The sequence below is a fragment of the Triticum aestivum genome, chromosome 7B (assembly GCF_018294505.1).
Source record: "Triticum aestivum cultivar Chinese Spring chromosome 7B, IWGSC CS RefSeq v2.1, whole genome shotgun sequence".
Taxonomy (NCBI): Eukaryota; Viridiplantae; Streptophyta; class Magnoliopsida; order Poales; family Poaceae; genus Triticum; species Triticum aestivum.
The window spans coordinates 92,154,530-92,174,985 of NC_057813.1; the positions used below are offsets into that span (position 1 = coordinate 92,154,530).

The window sequence follows — 20,456 nt, forward strand, 5'->3', positions numbered from 1 at the left end:
GACCGAGAGTAGTCGGCTGGTCGAGTCCCTGGTGATCGCAGCTGAGAGGCGGCTCCTTGATCGGGTTGTGGCAATGGCTGGCAAGCAGCCAGAGATGTCGCCCGACCCCAAGGAGTCGGAAGCTGAGGGTTCGTTCAAGCCGGCTAAAGAAACAAAGAGGATACCTTTGGACCCGGAGCATCCGGAAAGGCACGCTGTCATAGGTGCAAACCTAGACAGCAAATAGGAAGGCGAGCTTGTCGATTTCCTCCGTGAGAATCGAGACATCTTCGCATGGTCCCCTAAAGACATGCCAGGTGTACCCGCCGAGCACAAGTTACATGTCCGATCTGATGTGAAGCCCGTCAGGCAGCCTTTGCGCCGCCTGTCAGAAGAGAAAAGAAGAGTTGTTGGAGAAGAGATAGCCCGACTCCTAGCGGCTGGCTTCATTATGGAGGTGTTCTTTTCAGAATGGCTGGCGAACCCGGTCCTAGTGTTGAAGAAGAACAAGTAGTGGCGGATGTGTATCGACTACACAAGCCTCAACAAAGCTTGCCCCAAAGATCCATTTGCTCTGCCAAGAATTGACCAGGTGATAGACTCCACAGCCAGATGCGAGCTGTTGAGCTTCTTAGATGCATATTCAGGATATCACCAGATCAAGCTGAACCCGGCAGACAGACTGAAGACTGCCTTCATCACGCCGTTTGGAGCCTTCTGCTACCTGACTATGACATTCGGCTTAAGGAATGCCGGCGCCACCTTTCAGCGTTGCATGCAGAAGTGTCTCCTCAAGCAACTCGACAGAAATGCCCACGTCTACGTGGATGATGTGGTGGTGAAGACGGAAAAGCATGGGACATTGTTGGAACATCTCCAAGAAACCTTTGAGAATCTGCGCCGATTCCAGATCAAGCTCAACCCGGAGAAGTGCGTCTTCGGAGTACCAGCCGGCCAGCTCCTTGGCTTCGTGGTCTCTGAACGCGGCATAGAGTGCAACCCTGTAAAGATCAAAGCCATCGAGAGGATGGAAGTCCCCCGCCGACTGTTAGATGTGCAGAAGTTCACCGGCTGCTTGGTGTCCGTCAACCGATTCATCAGTCGGCTGGGCGAGAAGGCTCTCCCTTTGTACCAACTGATGAAGAAGACCACCTTTTTTGAGTGGAACCACAAGGCGGACGAAGCACTTCTCGAATTGAAGAAGATGTTAACTACTCCCCCAGTGCTGGCGGCTCCGACTCCCAAAGAGCCTATGCTCCTATACATTGCCGCCACCAGCCGGATAGTCAGCACAGTTATCGTAGTCGAACGCAAGGAGGAAGGCAAGGCGCTCCCTGTCCAGAGACCGGTATATTACCTGAGCGAGGTACTGTCGACCTCCAAGCAGAACTACCCCCACTACCAGAAGATGTGCTACGGCGTGCATTTCGCCGCCAAGAAGTTGAAGCCTTACTTTCAAGAGCATCCAATCATTGTGGTTTGCACCGCTCCACTGGCCGAGATCATCGGAAGCCGTGATGCTTCAGGTCGAGTAGCCAAGTGGGCCATAGATCTGGCTCCCTACACCATCTACTACCAGCCCCGCACCGCCATCAAGTCACAAGCATTGGCCGACTTCCTTGTCGACTGGGCCGAGACCCAATACCTGCCGCCAGCACCCGACTCCACCCATTGGCGGATGCATTTCGATGGCTCCAAGATGCGCACCGGCTTGGGAGCCGGCGTCGTCCTCACCTCCCCCAAAGGCGACAAGCTCAAATACGCAATGCAGATCCACTTCGCTGCCTCCAACAATGTTGCCGAATATGAGGCGCTCGTTCATGGGCTCCGGCTTGCCAAAGAACTCGGCATCCGTCGGATCCTGTGCTACGGCGATTCCGATTTGGTGGTCCAGCAGTCATCTGGTGACTGGGACGCCAAAGATGCAAACATGGCGAGCTACCGCTTCCTGGTGCAGCAACTCAGCGGATATTTTGAGGGGTGTGAATTCCTTCACGTTCCAAGAAATGACAACGACCAAGCAGAGGCCCTGGCACGAATCGGCTCCACCCGTCAAGCAATACCATCCGGCGTCGCCCTTCAGCACCTCCCCAAGCCGTCTATCAAGCCTTCGCCAGAATCAGACTCCATTTTTGTGCCAGCTCCCCCCGAAGAAGTCGGATCCGACTCAAGAGCACCAGCAGACGGCACAAGAATCCGTACAGACGGCTCCAAAAAAGTCGAAGCCGGCCCGGGGACTTTAGAACCTGGCCCGAGGACTGCGACGGTCAGCCTGAAGACTTCAGAACTCGGCCCGGGGACTGCGCCAGTCGGCCCGGGGACTTCACCGATCCAGCAAGAGGCCGCGGATCCCAGCCCGCCGCGTCCCAGCCCAGCCGCCCTTGTCCAAGTCGCAATAGTGAAAATCGAAGAAATAGCAGCACCCTCATGGGCCCAGCCCATCCTCAAGTTCCTAGTAAACATAGAGCTGCCAGCTGATGAAATCCTGGCTCAGCAAGTGCAACACCGAGCGGCAGCCTATACCATAGTCAACAGAGAGCTGGTCAGGCGCAGTGTCACTGGTGTCTACCAACGCTGTGTCGAGGCAGAACAAGGCCAAGCAATTCTCAGAGACATTCATGAAGGCGAGTGTGGCCACCATGTGGCTTCAAGGGCACTCGTCGCCAAAGCCTTCCGACACGGTTTCTTCTGGCCGACTGCCCTAGAAGAGGCCAAGGAATTAGTACAAAACTGCAAAGGGTGCCAGATGTTCCGTTCCAAGCCGCTCCAGCCAGCTTCAGCGCTCAAGACCATTCCCATCGCCTGGCCCTTTGCGGTTTGGGGCTTGGACATGGTGGGACCATTCAAGACGGCACGAGGCGGCCTAACTCACCTACTTGTCGTGGTGGACAAGTTCACCAAGTCGATAGAAGCAAAACCCATCAAGGAGTTGAATGGTCCGACTGCAGTAACCTTCATCGCCGACATTACGACTCGGTACGGCATACCACACAGCATCATCACCGACAATGGCACAAACTTTGCCAAAGGAGCCTTGGCCCGTTTCTGCGCAACACAGGGCATCCGACTGGACTTAGCGTCCGTCGCCCATCCGCAGTCAAACGGCCAGGTGGAGTGAGCAAACGGCCTCATCCTATCCGGCATCAAGCCCCGTCTGGTCGAACCACTGGAGTGTTCGGCCGGCTGTTGGCTTGAGGAGCTGTCAGCCGTCCTCTGGAGTCTGCGCACGACTCCAAACAAGTCAACCGGCTTCACGCCTTTCTTCCTCGTCTACGGTGCTGAAGCCGTCATCTCGACGGACATAGAATTCGACTCCCCGCGAGTCACCATGTACACCGAGGAGGAAGCAGAAAAAGCACATCAAGACGGCGTCGATCTGCTAGAAGAGGGCCGGCTGTTGGCACTCAGTCGGTCCGGCATCTACCAGCAGAGCCTGCGCTGATACTACAACAGGAAGGTCAGGCCAAGATCTTTCCAAGAGGGCGACCTTGTGCTCCGACCGATCCAGCGGACAGCCGGCCAGCACAAGCTCTTGGCACCTTGGGAAGGCCCCTTCATTGTCAGCAAAGTGTTGGGCAACGACTCCTACTACCTGATTGACGCTCAGAAGCCCCGAGCACGCAAGAGAGATGAATCCGGCAAAGAGTCGGAACGGCCATGGAATGCAAACCTCCTTCGAAGATTTTACAGTTGATTCAGTATGTATCACGCTACCCCTTTGTATTAAAGTACCGAGACTTTGGGCCCCCCGAGACGAGCTCGGGGACTGCCCCTTTTGATTATCTGTATGATAAGAATTATGCCTTTAAGTATGCTACCTCTTGCTATGCCGCTTGGCGCCGGGTTCGACTAGTCGGCCCGAGGACTCGCCGTCTGGCGCTATGAAATGTTTCCTGAAGTCAGACAAGTAGTGTGCGGCGCCTAAGCCGTCTCCTGCCAGAAGCCGTAGCTCGCAGAGCGACTGTTTGGTAGGCAGGAGTAAGGATGAATGGGCGTCCACATGAAAAATGGCTAAGGACCTAAAACATTAACATAGCCTAAGCCGGCTTCGAGCCCCCTTTCCACAAGCCGACTCGCGAGTATTTGGCTTGCCACTTTCTATCCAACTTGTTAAATAAACTCCAATGAAAGGCAAGTACTTGCTTTCCCCAAAGTAGCCAGGCATTTGGTCCAGCGGCAGTCCGCAGAGCGGACGTCCGGCTGACAAAGTGGCAACTAGGGGAAGGCGGCAAAGGAAAAAAGCCAAAGGAGCAATGAGCAAGGAAAGATAGAACTCGGATTAATATTTACATAAGCATAGGCCCATTGGCCAAATCTTCAGGCAGAAGTTCAAAATACACCCCGAGGGTGGAATTGTGCAAATTAACAAGTTCCTTAAAGACTTTCTAGAGCAGATAAATAAAGCCAGAAGGCAGCCTAGGGAGCAACAGACGGGTTCGGAGGGTCGGAGGAGACGACGGTGCCAGGCGCCGGGGGGGTCGGCTGGGCAGTCTTGGCTTGATCGCCGCCAGCGGCAGTCGGCCCGGTCGGACGCGGCTTGTTGCTAGAGGCGCGGTCGAGCTGAGGCTGGTCGCCCGCTCCGCCTTCTGGCGCCTCCGTCTCGCCTTCGTCCTCCGCCTCGCCTTCTTCCTCGGTGCTGGAGTCAATAACCTCCGCCGAGTCCTCGCCATATTCCGGGTTCATCCCGAACCACTCTGACGGCACCTTCTCGCCGCCTTCAGCCCGCTCGGAGACGAAGACACTGGTGTCCGTGTAGTCAGTGATGGCCGCCGCACGCTCGACAAGGGCGCCCTCCACGGCTTCCAGCTCGGCCTGGGCCTCTGACCGGAACGCGGCCAGACGGTCCAGGTCCAGCCCCGGATACCACGCCTTGACGAATTCTAAGGCCCGGCGCGCTCCGGCCCGGGCCGAGGAACCCTTCCAGGCCTCAAGACGGCCGGCTGCGACCTCCAACCAGTCGGCAGTCCGACTGGCGGTGCACAGAGCCGGCATGTCTGGCCACAAGGCGGCAACTGCCTGGGCGCCGGCACGCTGAAGCCGGCGCATCAGCCGATGGGCAGGACGAAGACGGGCCTCGATGGTCAGAAGCTGCTCATCGACGGTCAGGGGGGCGTTGGCGGCAATCACCTTGCCACTCGCCCTTCGCGCCTCAGATCAGCCTCGATGGCTAGAGGGACTGCCTGCGAGTGGCCAGGGAAGAAGTCTGCCAAGACAAAAAAGAAGCAAGTCAAAAAATCAAAAGTCAGCCTGACACATAGTCGGAGACTCAAAGAAAGAAACTCACCGTCGACGATGTCCTCAATCTCATGGAAGCCGGAGGTCAGCATCGCCTCCTTGTCGGTCCAGGAGGAGCGTTCGCTCTCGAACTCGGCCAGAAGAGCAGCCTCCTCCTTCTCGGCCTCGTCCTGCGCTTTCTTGAGCAGCTCCTTCTGCTCGGCCAGCTGCACAGTAAGCAGATCGCGCTCCGCAGCGAGCTTGCTGCACTCCTCCCCCTTGATGCGCAAGGCGGTGTTAACTTCACCCAGCTGCTCCTGAAGAGTAGCGTTGGCCCCTGAAGAACGAAAGAAAGAGACGAATAAGTCGTCAGCAAAGAAGATCGCCGGGAAGATCCGGCCCGACTGCTCAACAGTCGGCCTGAATCTCGGGGACTACAGCCCGGTGCGCCAGCGCGCCCCGCGAAGAAAGAAGAACAAGGAAGGAGACGTCGAAGTCGTCAAGAAGGAAGATCGCCGGGAAGATCCGGCCCGACTGCTCAGCAGTCGGCCCGAATCTCGGGGACTACAGCCCGCGGGTGCGCCAGCGCGCCCTCGTGAAAAAGAGGAAAAGAACTTACTCCGACTTTCCATCAAGTCGGTAGTCCACTTGCTCAACTCCTCAACATTGCGGTTGAAGGCAGTGGCGCGGAGGTTGTGATACTCCTGCAAACAAAAATTTCAGACAAAGATAAATACTTGGAACTCGCCAGAGGGAGTTCCGAGCCGCCTGCTCAGCAGCCGGCCCGAAACTCGGGGACTACACCCAGTGGGTGCGCTGGTGCGCCCCCACAAAGAAGAGCGAGAAAGACAAGAATCAAAGAGGAAAACATACCCGGACGGCCGCTCGCGATGCTAGATGCGCCTTGGTGCAGATCTGGAGGGCGTCGCCTTCGGCTCGCAGCTTCGCTTGGACATCCAGAAGCGCCTGGTTCAGCGAGCCCGTGCCGCCTCCGCGCACCCATCCAACGGGCGCGGCACTCGTCGCCTCGGCGTCTGGGATGGCCGAGCTGGCGGCTCCGACCTCCAGGGGCCACGGCGCCGAAGTCGCCTTCTCGAGGCGGCGGCGCACTGGCGAGGCAACCTGAAGAAGCAGCCTCGCCTCATCCTTAGTCGGCGGCACCGGCGGGCCTGCCGGCTGTTTGCCGTGGGCCCTCCCAGACGGCGGTGGAGGCGGAGGCGGCGGCACCAGCGTGTCCGACATGGAGGCCTCGCCGCTCTCCTCCACGACGGGGTTCTCGGCGCCGGCTTCTCCGGTCTGCCCCGTGAATTCCAGAGGCGGCGGTGCGGAGGATAGTGGGGCGACAAGCAACGCCGATTGGCGACGTGCCGCCTCCTCGACTCGCCGTCTCGCCACGAGGGCGGCTTCAGCATCCTCCAGCTTCTTCTGGGCGGAGGCAGCCGCCTTCTCCAGGCGGTCGGCCTCCTCCTCGTTGCGCTTCTCCCGCGCGTTTCGCTCCGTCGCCTCCCGGAGGTCGGCGGCGGGGTCGACCCGCCGAGTATTGGCAGACGTCTCTACCGACCCCATGACAGAGGGGACGGTGACTCTCTCAAGGGAAAGGGGGCCCTGAAGAGAAAAGGGGAGGAGTGTAAAAGAAGAACTCGGACAAGATTCACCGGAGAAAAATAAAGAAAAAAGCAAAAAAACTTACGCAGAGACTAGCGGCGGCCTTCTCACTTCCCTACGAAAGCGATTGGCCTTCGCGGCCGCCTCCTCCCGCTTGGTCGCGGCGGCCGCCCCCTTGAACTTCTTCAACTTGCCGCCAGGCGCACTCGGCCCGACATGGCGCCTCTTCACGCCGCCTTGGCCGGCCAAGCCGGCGGAGGAACCCGCGCCCAATGGGCCGACCCTTAGTTGATGGCGCGGGATGACTTCCCCTTCAGCGTCGTCCTCGGGCCAGTCGGCAAAGGTGGCCGAGGGCCTGAGGCCGCTTCCCGCTCCTCCTCCTCCGCCTTCGGCATCGGCTTCCATCGCCGCCGCCCCCAAGTCGGGTTCGTCGACGTTGCTCTCCGCTCGGATGGGGACGTACTCGCGGGGCGGTCTCGTGACGCCGGCTGCAGGCTGCATGAGGGGGTTCTAGTTCAGAAGAAACCAATGAAAATCAGAAGTCGGATTCGGCTATAAATAAGACAAAGCAATAAGGAGATGCGACTTACCACTGGAGGGGGGTTGGCGCGCGAGTACGGCTCCTTGCCGAACTGCCAGTCCTCCCCGAACTTGCAGTTCGCGATATGGTTCACCATGTTTGCCACCTCCACGCGGGGCATCTCCTTGGTGCTCATCTGACTCGGGTCTCGGTGGCCGCTCATCTGACAGATCAGGCGGGGCCGGCCCTTGAGCGGGAGGACTCGGCGCGCCACGAAGGCGGCCAGCAAGTCGGCCCCGACGAGGCCCTCCGACTGCGTCAAGACTCGGAGTCGCGCCACGGCGGCGGCTCCGGCGGGAGTCAGCGTCTTGACTCGATGAGACCAGCTGGGGAGCCTCCCAGCTGGGGCGTCGGCTTCATAAGGCGGCAGATTAACCCAGTCGCCGTCGGGGGCGAGGTTCTTCACGTAGAAGTACGAGCGCTGCCACATCTTCACCGACTTGATCAGCGAGATGGAAGGGAAGGGGTTGTCGGCCGTCGATGGCCGCATCGCGATGAAGGCACCGCATTGAGCCGGCACGCCGGCGACGTGTGTGCCGAGCTTAGATGAGAAGAATTCCCCCCACAGCTCAATGGTGGGGAGAACACCGAGGAAACCTTCGCACAGTGTGGCGAAGGCGGACAGCAGCACCACCGTATTCGGGGTGAGGTGGTGCGGCTGGAGGCCGTGAAACTCCAAGAAGGAGCGGAAGAAGCCGCTCACCAGCAGCCCCAGGCCGCGCATGACGTGCGAGCGGAAGATGACCCGCTCGCCCTCCTCCGGTGCCGGCGATATCTCCCTCGCCGGTGCGGTGCGGGCTTGCACGAGGTGTGCGCCGGGGAGGTAGTGCATCTTGCGGAGGAACTAAATGAGGTCGCCGTCGACCACCGAGCCGTCCCACGCACCGGAACGCACGGCCGGAGCCGCGGCGGCGGAGGAAGAGCTCATCGCTGGCTGGTGTGGTGTGGTTCTGCTCGCCGGCGGCAAGAAGAAGGAGAGAGGAGGCAAGAGGAGACGGGGATCGGGGGAGATGCGCGCGCGTTCTTTGCCGCTCCACTCCCCCCTCCTACTTATAGCCTTGGAGGCTGAGAAGCCGAGGGGCGGGCATGGGATTAACTGCGCTCAGAGCCCCACGCTGCCCCATGATTTACCCCACGAAGTTACTGCATGCAGTAACAACGTGGGTAGCCCAACCGTTCGCACGGCCGCAGCGGATCCATTCGCGTGCCGAGGCGCGGTAGTGGCGGGCCCCGCCTGACGGCCCGTCCCGTCGCGCGCGTGGGCAAGCAGACTGCCCCAGACGCGTGGCAGGCGGCAGCAGGGAAGCGTATCAAGCACGCCGCCTGGTCTCCCGCCACGACTTTCAAGCTCTTTATAGAGCAAGACGACCCTCTACGAATCCGACTTCGAATAGTTGGCCCAGAGGAAGACAGCAAGCGAAGCCCAGATTCCACCACTGGAAGAATGAAACTGTTGAGGCCCCACAACGTGTCACTCTCGGGGCCTCACCAGCTTCGGGGACTACTGTCAGAGTAATGGGCCATGGGTAGGCTAACCCGAGCCCCAGAACCTTTCAAGACATCGGGGCAGGCCGCGCCCCTCAAAGCCGACTCTCAGATGGCGACTCCCAGATGAGCTGAGTCCCAGATGGCGACTCCCAGATAAGCCGAGTCTCAGATGGCGACTCCCAGATGAGCTGAGTCCCAGATGGTGACTCCCAGATAAGCCGAGTCTCAGATGGCGACTCCAAGATAAGCTGAGTCCCAGATGGCGACTCCCAGATAAGCCGAGTCTCAGATGGCGACTCCAAGATAAGCCGAGTCTCAGAGGCGACTCCAGGATAAGCCGACTCATGGCCGATGACTTCTGGAGGAGCTGGCTATGGAGAGTCGGCCCACGACTCTACTCTCGTCGCGATGGGCGAGGCGGGTACGACCACGGCGTGGCCGTCACCTCCTGCTTACGAGGGGCCGGCATGGATACAGTGTGCCCTACCGCTGGAGATCTCGGGCGTGGCCCGACACTGTTGCCATGACAGCCCTGACCTCAGCCACAGTGTGTGGCGCACTGTGGCCACGATGGCCTACCTGTACGGCTCAGAGACGGCGGACCCGCCAGTCAGTGAGAGCATGGAAGACGGCGGATACGCCCCGAAGGCGGCCCCGTGGGAGTCGGCTCCCTAGAGTCGGCCGGCCTCTCCCACGGTTCCCACGCGCCATTAACCAGACAAGACGGGAAGTAACGACAGTGATCGCCCGATAGACGGCGGCACTGTTGCCATGACCCCATGACCAAGCCTGCGTCATCAGAATCACGGCTACAGTACCGGACTCGCTGGCGGGGCCCACAAGTCGGCGGGCCCCAGCAGTCGGCGGAGAAGACGGCGGCCTATGAGACAGACGGCTGGGACCCGCGCCCAGCCGGATTACCATTGTACCCCCGGGGGGTAGGCCTATATAAACCCCCCGGGGCACCCATGCAAAGGGTTCGCATCCATTAGCCTTAGACCAGATCATATAGGAAGAAGAGAGCTAGCCTTGCCTCCTTCTACCTCCCGAATACAGCTCTAGGAGCAACCTTGTAGTCACTACGCCTTAGTGATCATGCGGAGACCCCACAGAGCAGTAGTAGGGGTGTTATCTCCCCGGAGAGCCCCGAAGCTAGGTAAGATTCGCCGGCATGCATGCCTTCGCCTCATCCCGTTTCCAGGCACCGGCGACGTTCTACTCGCTCCCACCATGATAAGCCATCCTTTGGCATATGTCGCACCCAACCCCCGACACTCAACTTTGTACTAGAGCTAGTACAAAGTTGTACTAAGCTTGAGACACCTATTTTGGGACAGAGGGAGTACAAAATAGCTCAGATGAGATGCTAAATGACGAACAAATCAGATGAGACATCTAAATTGTGCAGAAAATAGTACAGAGGAGCAATAGACGGAGCGGGGCAAGGCAACCTTGGCAGGCATGGGAATGGTGCCAGGGGTCCCGAAGATGGTACATGCCTGGAAGAGCAGCTGGATAGGGAACACCCTCCTCACTCGCTGCGGCCACCGCCTTACGCCGCCGCCACGACCTCCACTGTCACCACCCCCATTATCCCCGCCCCGAGCTCCACCATCACCATCCCCATCACAGGCAACTCCAAGACCCAACCATTAGCGTGAGAAAGAACCAGTAGGCGGAGGTTGTCTTGTGGCAGGAGAAGTCCGACATCTCGGACGGGAGCGGCGCCACCGCTGTGGTGAGACAAGGCAACGGACAAAAGCTTCAAGCCCAACTCGATTGCCGTGCCCATCCTTCACGCCGATGGACGGCTGCAGCGAAGATCGAGGGGGGCGGTAGCTGGTTCACTGGATCTCTCCACTGCCCACGGTTGGCTGTCGGAAGGTAAGGCGAAAGGGGAAGGAGGGGAATACATATTGGGGACAGGAGAAATATTGGAGCTCGATGTAACGAACCAGGGAGAGGGGATCGGGGTAGGTGAGGAGAGCAAGGGAGGCGAGACTTGGAGAGGAAGATGGGATTACTATTAGAGAAGGATTGGGAAGAGTTGACAGTCTGTTATATCGCATGCCTCGCCACAGACGGCTGGCTGCCCCTTTTATCGCTCCCTCGCTCTCTCGCGCGCACTCTTACAGATGGGGCCCGATCCTTGCCAAGTCACACTGGACAAGTGGCAGACAAGTGGCTAGGTATGACATTCTCCCCTCCTTGAGATCGAGCTCCGTCTTCAGGGCTGTCGTCCTCGTCTTCCCAGATGAGAGCTGCTGGAAAGCATTGCCGTAAGGTGTCGTAGTCCTCCCATGTCGTGGCTGAAGTAGTGCTGGTCCCCCATTGCACCCTGATCTGGACGACTGGGGCATTGCCCTTCTTCATCATGCGTCGTTCCAGGATGCGCGTGGGTGTCATGGTTGCCACGGACAGATCGGGCACCCGTGGCAGTTCGGCGTACACCAGCGTGTAATCCGGCATGAACGGCTTCAACTGCGAGACGTGGAAGACCGGGTGCACGCGGCTGGATTCCGGTAGGTCAAGTTTGTACACCATGAACCGATGCGCTCGATGACCGTGTAGGGCCCGAAGAACTTGTAGGCGAGTTTGGCGCAGGGTCGGCTGACGACAGATTGCTGGACGTAGGGCTGCAGTTTCAGAAGTACCTGCTCGCCCACTTGGAACTGGCGCTTGGTGCGGTTGCGATCAGCTTGTTTCTTGCAGCGCTTCTGGGCACGCTCCAGCTGGGCGCGTATGTGCGTTGTGTGCGCCGCCCAGTCCAGGTCGTCGCCGGTGGGAGCGTCGCTTGGCCAAGCCGCCATGGCTCACGGATTGGCCTCCTTCCCGTACAGCGCCTTGAACGGGGTGCAGTTGAGCGACGAGCGGAAGGTCGAGTTGTACCAGAACTCCGCTGTGGGCAGCCAGCGACGCCACTTGCCCGGGGTGTCATGCACCGCGCACCGGAGATACATCTCCATGCACTGGTTCACTCGTTCGCTCTAGCCATCGGTCTGCGGGTGGTAGGCGATGGAGTACAGCAGCTTCGTGCCGGCTCCGGCGAGCAGCTCCGGCCGAAGATGGCTGGTGAAAACCTTGTCGCGGTCAGAGACGATCGAGGTGGGCACCCCGTGCAGCTTGACCACGTTGTCCTAGAACGCGCGCGCCACCTGCGCCGCGTGGAAGTGGTGACGGAGCGGGACGAAATGGGCGAACTTGGTGAAGTGGTCCACCACGACCATGACTGTGTCAAAGCCTTCCGATGGTGGCAGCCCCTCCATGAAATCCATGGTGAGGTCTTCCCAGGGTGCGGATGGAATGAGCAGCGGCGCCAAGAGTCCGACAGGCTTGGTGTGTTCGTGCTTGGCCTGTTGGCAAGTCATGCACTGCTGCACGAACTCCTCGGTGTCGCGCTTGAGCCCTCGCCATTCAAAGTGCTTGCGCACGCGCTAGTAGGTGGCGGTGACGCCAGAGTGGCCGCCGACCGCGCTGTTGTGGAGCGCGGCGATGAGCTTGGTGCGAAGCGCAGTGTTGGCGCCGATCCACAGGCGGCCACCGCGACGGATCACACCGTGGTGAAGTTCGTAGCCGTCGTCGTCGGGGATGGTGATGGCAAGTTTTTGCAGTTGATCATGGGCGTCCGGGTCGATGGAGTAGGAGTTGAGAACCTCCTGGATCCAAGCCGGCTGGCACGCCGAGAGCGCGACCAGGTCGAGTTGCTTGCCCACGCGAGACAAGGCGTCGGCCGCGCCGTTGTCGAGTCCACGCTTGTACTGAAAGCGGAACTGCAGCCCGGCAAGTTTCGCCATGGCCTTGCGCTGCAGCTCGGTCTCGAGGTGTTGCTCCCCAAGGTTGCAGAGCGACTTGTGGTCAGTGAGGATGTCAAAGGGGCCACGCTGCAAGTAGGGGCGCCACTTTTCGATCGCCATCATCACCGCCAAGAACTCCTTCTCGTACGTGGAGAGCTTCTGGTTGCGCACGCCGAGCGCCTTGCTGAAGAACGCGACCGGGTGGCCTTCCTGCACCAGCATGGCTCCGACGCCCGTGTCGCATGCATCAGTCTCGATGGAGAATGGCTTGTCGAAGTTGGGCAGAGCGAGCACTGGTGTTGTCGTCATTGCGATCTTCAGCCGTTCGAATGCTGCTTGCGCCTGCTCACTCCAGGCGAAGCCCTTCTTCATGAGGAGCTGCATGAGGGGCTTTGCGATGATGCCATAGTGCGGCACGAACTTCTGGTAGTAGCCGGTGAGCCCCAGGAACCCGCACAGCTCGGTGGCGTTCGTCGGCGTTCGCCACTGCTCCATGGCCTGCGTCTTGTCCTTGTCAGTGGCCACGCCCTCCTTGGAGATGATGTGCCCAAGGTAGTCGATGTGGTTGCAGGCAAAACTGCACTTGCTCTCCTTGACGAACAGTTGGTGCGCCCGCAACAGCTCGAAGACGATCTGGAAGTGCTCGATGTGTTCTTCCATCATTTCACCGAAGACAAGGATGTCGTCAAGGAAAATGATCACAAATTTGCGCACATACTTACTGAATATGGTGTTCATGAGGCATTGGAAGGTCGCCGGGGCGTTCGTCAGTCCGAATGGCATGACCCTGAACTGGAAATGCCCATGATGCGTCTTGAACGCGGTCTTGGCCTCGTCCTCTTCGCGTATACGAATTTGGTGGTACCCCGCGCAGAGATCCAGCTTGGAGAAGACTGCTGCGCCCGCGAGTTCATCCAGGAGCTCATCGACGATCGGGAGCGGAAACTTGTTTTTGATCATGGCATCATTCAGGCAACGGTAGTCGACGCAGAACCTCCACGTCCCGTCCTTCTTCTTGACCAAGAGGACCGGCGTGGTGTACGGGCTGACACTGTGCATGATGATGTCGGCGTCGAGCATTTCCTTGACCCGACGCTTGATTTCATCCTTTTGGAGCGGCAGTAGCAGTACGGGCGAGTATTGGCGGGGACTACGCCTTCCACCAGGGTGACGGCGTGGTCGTACTGGCAATGGGGCGGCAGGCCCTGGGGAGCGGCGAAGACGTCGGCTAATTCCTCCAGGAGATCGGCGAGGGGCGTCTGGCTGACGCACTTGCGCCGTGGTGGCGGTGCGCGCCCGCACGTGTCCACCATGGCCATGGCCCAGACGTCATTGCTCGCGATCATCTTGCGCAACTCGTCGGGTTTGATCGCCTTAATGGTGGCGGGCGCCTTGGTGGGCGCACCCCGGAGCGTCAACTTCTTATCGTCGTCGGTGAACTTGACCCACTTGTCTTGCCAGTGGCATGTCATGGGGCTGTGTTGGGCAAGCCAGTCCATGCCCAGGATGCCATCGTACGCGCTAATGTCTAGCTCGCGCATCGGTGTGGCAAATGTGTGCCCTTGCATCCACCATTTAAGCTCGGGGATGATGCGGTTGTAGGAAGACGGTCACCGTTGGCGACGCGCACGTCCACCCACGGCATTTCTTCTGTCGCCAACCCGAGACGATCGACGAAGGACTTGTTGACGAAGCTATGTGAGCTGCCCGAATCAAGGAGAAGCAGCATGACCTGGTTGCCCACCAGGGCGCGCAGGCGGATCGTTGTCGCCGAGTCCATGCCGTCCAGAGTGTGCGACGAGAGGAGGCAGCACTCTGGTGCGTCCCCAGCAGGAGCGGGTGGCGGTGCCGGTCCGGGGTCGTCGAGCAGTTGCAGGGCGTGGATGGTGTCGTCGGAGAGGACCTCACCGTGGTCCCCTATGTTGATCGTGAGCAGCTGGGCGGGCTGAGCGCACCGGTGCTCCCGCGAATAACGGTCACCGCACTTGAAACATAAGTTATTGGCGCGACGGTAGTCGCGTAACTGGCGCTCGCGTGCGTAGTCGTCCGTGGGAGCGCGGTTGGGCACGGCCGCCCGTGGCTGGAGTTGCGTCGTCGCCCGTGGAGGTCGCCCCGTTGATGTGATGCGTGGGCGTGTGCGCGTCATGCCCAGTTCCTCTTCCTGGATGCGCGCCAGCACGGATGCCCTGGTGATGCTCGAGGGCGCCTGGAGCCGGACCGAGGCGCGCAGTTCGTCCTTCAGGCCCAGGATGAACTGGGTGACAAAGAACTTTGTGTTGATGTTTGGATCGAGCGCGAGCAAGTGGTACATATGCTCGTCGAACGCCGCATGGTATTCGGCGACGGTGGCAGTCTGCCAGAGCTGCAACAGTTTGTGCATGAGCACCTCAAACTCATCGGCACCGAACTCCTCCAGCACCGGTGCGGTGAACGAATCCCAGGTGAGACCGCGGCGTGTTTGACGAAATGCTTGCAGCCAGTGCGCAGCTTGGCCTTCAATGTACAGGGCCGCCATGGTCACCCACTTGTGTGGCTCGACCTTGTAGAGTTCGAAGTACGCCAGGCATCGATCCAGCCAGAGGTACGGCGCGGCGTCGTCGAATCGAGGAAAATCATGCTTCGGTGGCTTGTGATAGTCGTTGCAGTGGTAGCCCGATGTAGGATATGGAATGGCGGCGGGCGCGACGAATCCGCCCTGGGCGCCACGGGAATCAGCAGAGGACGATGATCGCCCAGGCGTGCGTGGGTGGTCGCCGGGTGGCCCTGTTCGGTGGCCACGCGTGGCGAGTGTGGAGGCGGCGGGGGCGGTGGTGGGGGTTGTTGCGGAGCGTTATGTTGGTGCAGCACGGTGGTGACCGACCCCGATGGCGATGCCGAGCCCTCCGCCGTCTTGCGAGTGGCGTCAACGTCGGCCTGCGTCAGATCGATCTGGCGGGCGAGGCCGCGCACGTCCTGCAAGATCTGCGCGTTGAAGGCGGCCTGAATCTCGGTCTGCTTGTCGTGGACCGCCTTCTGTTCGTCCATCTTGGCGAGGAGAGACTCGAGCATCTTGGTGATGTTGTTGTTGCCTTCGTCCATGGCGGCCAGCACCTGACACGTCGCCACTGAAGCTTTGGAGGGCGCTGTCGCCTTGCTTGAAGGAGATCGAACCCCGCGACGGATTTCGAGTGAGCTTGCCGAGGCAGCACACACCGACGCAGTGGATGTTACCAATCTGCAACCAGCGCGATTGGAAGAAAAGTTTTGGGGTGATTTTGGCTTTGATTACCAACTGTAACGAACCAAGGAGAGGGGATCGGGGTAGGTGAGGGAGAGCAGGGGAGGCGAGACTTGGAGAGGAAGATGGGATTACTTTCAGAGGAAGGATTGGGGAGAGTTGACAGTCTATTACATCGCATGCCTCGCCACAGACGGCTGGCTGCCCCTTTTATCGCTCCCTCGCTCTCTCTCGCGCACTCTTACAGATGGGGCCCAATCCTTGCCAAGTCACACTGGACAAGTGGCGGACAAGTGGCCAGGTGTGACACTTGACGATTGTTTGTTGGCTGCCAGCCGGGAGAGGCGGCGGTGGCGGCGGCTCTGACCGTGGCTGCGTGCGAGGTGGGGAAAAGAGTGGCTGTGAAGTGAAGTTTAGGTGCGATGAGGTGGGGAAAGAGGATAAGACTAGATTTTCTCCCGAAGAATAATCATACGGGAGCTCTGCGATTCTTGTGTTTTCTTGTGTTGGTGGGGTAAATGCCTTGGTGCTTCAAATAATTTAGTACTCTATCCGTAAAGAAATATAAAAGCGTTTTGATCACTAAAGATTTTTCTACAAAGGAAGTAATTTCAAACAAGGTTAAAAATAATTTAAATCTTTCTTTTTTTGAGAATCATTTTTGAATCAAATATTACACTCACATAAAAAGTTTGACCAGAGAATATTTCCCATTGACTACAGGGCAAAAACAACAAATCTATGACGGCAATACATCGTGACTAGTACTTTTTATAGTGTTTTTTTCTCGAATCCTTAACCCATGACGGTGAATCAAATATAATCAAGTAAAAGGCATTTCCTGACTGCGGATCTTTTTACATGAGCACAAATACTTGTCACGCTGATTCCTAAAAAGTTTCGGAATTTTTAAAACTTTTGTTGAATTACTCTTTTTTTTTTGCATATAGGGGCGCGCGCACCTGGGAGCACCACGTCCCCTTCCATGTTGGTGGTGCCTATGTATATAGTTGGAGTACTCGTATTAGATTATAGAATTTTTATCGTTTTGTTTAGCTCGAAATTAGCTAGAGAGTTGGCCTCCTCCCGAGTACAAGCCATTTTCTACTACTCGACTTTAAACTTCACTCGGTTTGAGCTTGCTTGAATTTTAGTATGAGCTGAGCTGAGCTGAGCCTAGCTAACTCGTTCATGTTCGACTCGTTTGCTACCCTGACAATTTATTTTTATATGTCTCACATTTGCTAAAAACACTCATAATGAACTCGCTTAACCCTAAGACCAGGTTGCACTCATCGAGATATATTCACTTTAAACAAAGTGCATTTTCATTAGTAGCAGAATTTTATGTAGCTGCATTTTTTATACATGTTAAATTTGTTGCCCATTGTATTTGCATATGGGACGAGAGGACCACCTCCTTTCCAGATCCTGCGTGTATCTCTGGGTCAGTAATTTTACTACTGTAATATGAATTATACATAATAAAAGTTGTGCCATTAAAAAGTAAAACACTTAAAGTTTCTAATGGTATAATTTTTATGAAATATAACTTATATTATGTAGATCAAATCATTGATCTAGGGGTGGTATTCAAATATTCATAGCGATACAACCATATGTCGCATGCAACATCCACCAAGCTAAATATAGTTTATTTGATCGATACTATCTTCATATATAATTTTGTTAGCCCGTGGCAACGCACGGGCATTCTACTAGTAAGAGATAAATCAGGGCTTTAATTGAAAGGAGGACCAATTCAGTTTCTCCTTCTCCTCCAATCTTCTTGCACCCAGGTCGTGTTGCACCTTCAAATGTGACTTATGCACTGGGACAGAGGGAGTAGCAATTGTTAGGCTCACATTTATATCCCGCACTTTCATAAAATTGCTAATAAGTAATTAATTTTTTAGTTATACCTATTCACCACCTCTAGGTCCATCTCAATCTTTTGAATTGGTATCAGAGCCTCGTGCACTATCTTGTGGCTTAACTGCACTAGAGCGAGATGATTCGTGAAGGGAGAAAATGGTACTTAAGTCCACTGAGCTATTTGACCCTCCGGCCCGTGCCTCCTCACAATATGAGAAGATCTATAGCTAAAGGGACCTAACAAGATTTCTAGCTAAGCAATGCATCAATGTTCAAGAAACGATTGATCTAGCGATGGAAGAATTATGGGCATCCAGAAGCCCTAGTGGTGTCGCTACCGCTACGTATGTGTCTGCGCCATCGGTGGCCAAGCCCAATGCCCCTCCTTCCTCTACCCTACCCTCGGGGGTCAATCCCGATGAATATGGATGGGTTTATCCAAAGCCACCACTTCAAGAACCTAAATAATGAAGAACAATTTGAATGAGTGAGCGAAAACATTACATACTACAACCACATATCTCTCGTATTTATTTTCAAAATGAAGAACAATTTGAATCCACCCTTGTACCGAAATAAAAACAAATACGTATGAACATTTGTCACAAAATGAATATCTCTATATTTTGGCATTACAGGGGAAGACAATAAACTATTTATGAAAAATATACAATGCACATGCATGAACTCACATATTGAATAAATCATTACATACTATATATATAAGCGAACCACATCAGTAATTGAAGTTGGGTGAATGAACTACTCTGCATTTGAGTCATTAAGGAAAGGATAATCTGTGTAACCGATGACAGGATCCTGCGTGTAGAAGGTTGATCGGTCATACTTGTTCAAGGGGACATCTAGCTCGAATCTCTTAGGCAAATCTGGATTAGCGAGAAATAGCCTCCTATAGGCAATGAGATCAGTATAACCATCAATCACCATTTTGTTGCCTTCCTCTCGGTCATACCCTCCAGCGGCAATAAAAGTGCCGTTAAAGGCTTTCCTAAAGGGCAACAGCCGGTGGGGTATCTGCATGTGACCATCCACAATGGTCATGTGAGGCTCTACCATGTGGCAGTAAAGAAACTCTTTGTGCTTATTAAGTTGTTGTATCATGTAGGTACCAAGCACATGTGGATTAGAGTCGAAGCAGTCCATGTAGTCAACGAATGGAGACAACCTGATTCCCACACGATCCGCACCGATCTCGTGGACGATAGCATCAATCACCTCCACAGCAAAGCGACATCGGTTCTCGAGGCTGCCACCATACATGTCAGTACGGTCATTTGAGCTATCTTTCATGAACTGCTCCAAGAGAAACCCATGTGCTCCGTGGATCTCTACACCATCAAACCCCGCCTCAATGACATTCCGAGCGACGCGTCTGAAATCGTCTACGCAACGGTACCTCATCTGTATGAAGCCGTCGAGGCTTCGAGTAGACCGTGCCGGACTCAGCATCAGGCGGTATCTGCTTGTCGGTGCTAGAGATCGGCGCATGCCCATCCGGCTGAAACTCTGTTTTGTTTGCCATATAAGCAGGAGCCCAAAACTAGTGACGTAAAATAAATCACAGGATCAGGTAAATTTGCCACGGAACTCAGTACAGTTTATCAACACAAAATGTCATGAATTCCTAACTTGCCGTTTGTGGAGACCCTTCCAGCGTGCCAAATCTGGCAGAAAAACAGAGCGCCCTTGCCGTGGACGGCATCAACGATGGGTTTCCAAGCGTCTACCTGCTGCTGCGTCCAGATGCCAGGGGTATCAGGAAACCCCTGGGCGGTGGCGGAGACGCCGGTGGCCTCGGCGATGAGCAGGCCGCCCTTTGTCGCCCGCTGCGAGTAGTGCAACGCCGCGTGCGGCTGCGGCACGTTGCCGTAGGAGCGGCACCGCGTCAGTGGCGCGAGCACCACCCGGTGGGAGAGCTCGAACTGCCCCATCTTGTGGGGCGTCAGCAGCGGGATCGGCTCCTTCGTGGCCATCTTGTCTCGACCGGTTGCCGATGTGCTTCGATCGACAGCGTGGTGGTGCAATATACGGAGTATGAAGCTATGCGATGGAATCTATGACAAGCTTTGTTTGCTCTGTTTCTTGCTTGTGATGTGAGCTCTGCTCGAATAATGCTATGGTCCTTGCTTTCAACGGTAGGTGGCGGGGTCTTAATAAAGCAAAATTATATTATGTAATAAAGTACCAGAAGTTTGGTGTGATAATAAGCGGTGACGCAGCAAATGTGTATTCTAGAGGCTAGAACCTAAAGCGTGTACATAATGGCAAGAAAAGAACGTCATACTTTATACTTTATGTACAAGTTCTTCTGTCCATTCATTCTTGAGAAAAAAAATGCCACCCGTGGAAGGCATTACCTACAGCACTATAGCAACTCTAGCGGGGCCATACAATAGCTACTTCTCCATTCTATAATGTAAGACTTTCTTAACACTACATTATGGGACGAAGCGAGTACTTAATAACTGTTGATATCTGTAAAAAAAACTTAATAATTGTTGATATAGTGATTTTGATCCAAAATGACGCTCTAGCAGAATTGTTATATGCATATGGAGCGTGTTCTATATCGGGCTCGCGAGCCTTCATATTTCAAGGTTGTGGACATTGTTATGAAGTTGTTTCCATCCACAACCGCCTGTACAGAAGCGACGTTTCAGGCCGACCTCTTCCCCCCGCACGC

The 20,456-nt window shown here is 56.2% G+C and overlaps 1 protein-coding gene and 1 pseudogene across 1 annotated transcript; both read right to left on the minus strand.

Annotated features, from left to right (window-relative positions):
* Positions 1 to 18,344: 18,344 nt before the first annotated feature.
* LOC123163196 (12-oxophytodienoate reductase 1-like) lies at positions 18,345 to 19,295 on the minus strand (annotated as a pseudogene).
* Positions 19,267 to 19,909, minus strand: LOC123163197 (putative 12-oxophytodienoate reductase 4). Its single transcript, XM_044580943.1, has one exon. It carries the CDS (start codon positions 19,744 to 19,746, stop codon positions 19,375 to 19,377), a length of 372 nt encoding a protein of 123 aa, XP_044436878.1. The 5' UTR covers positions 19,747 to 19,909; the 3' UTR covers positions 19,267 to 19,374.
* Between the last annotated feature and the right edge of the window lie 547 nt (positions 19,910 to 20,456).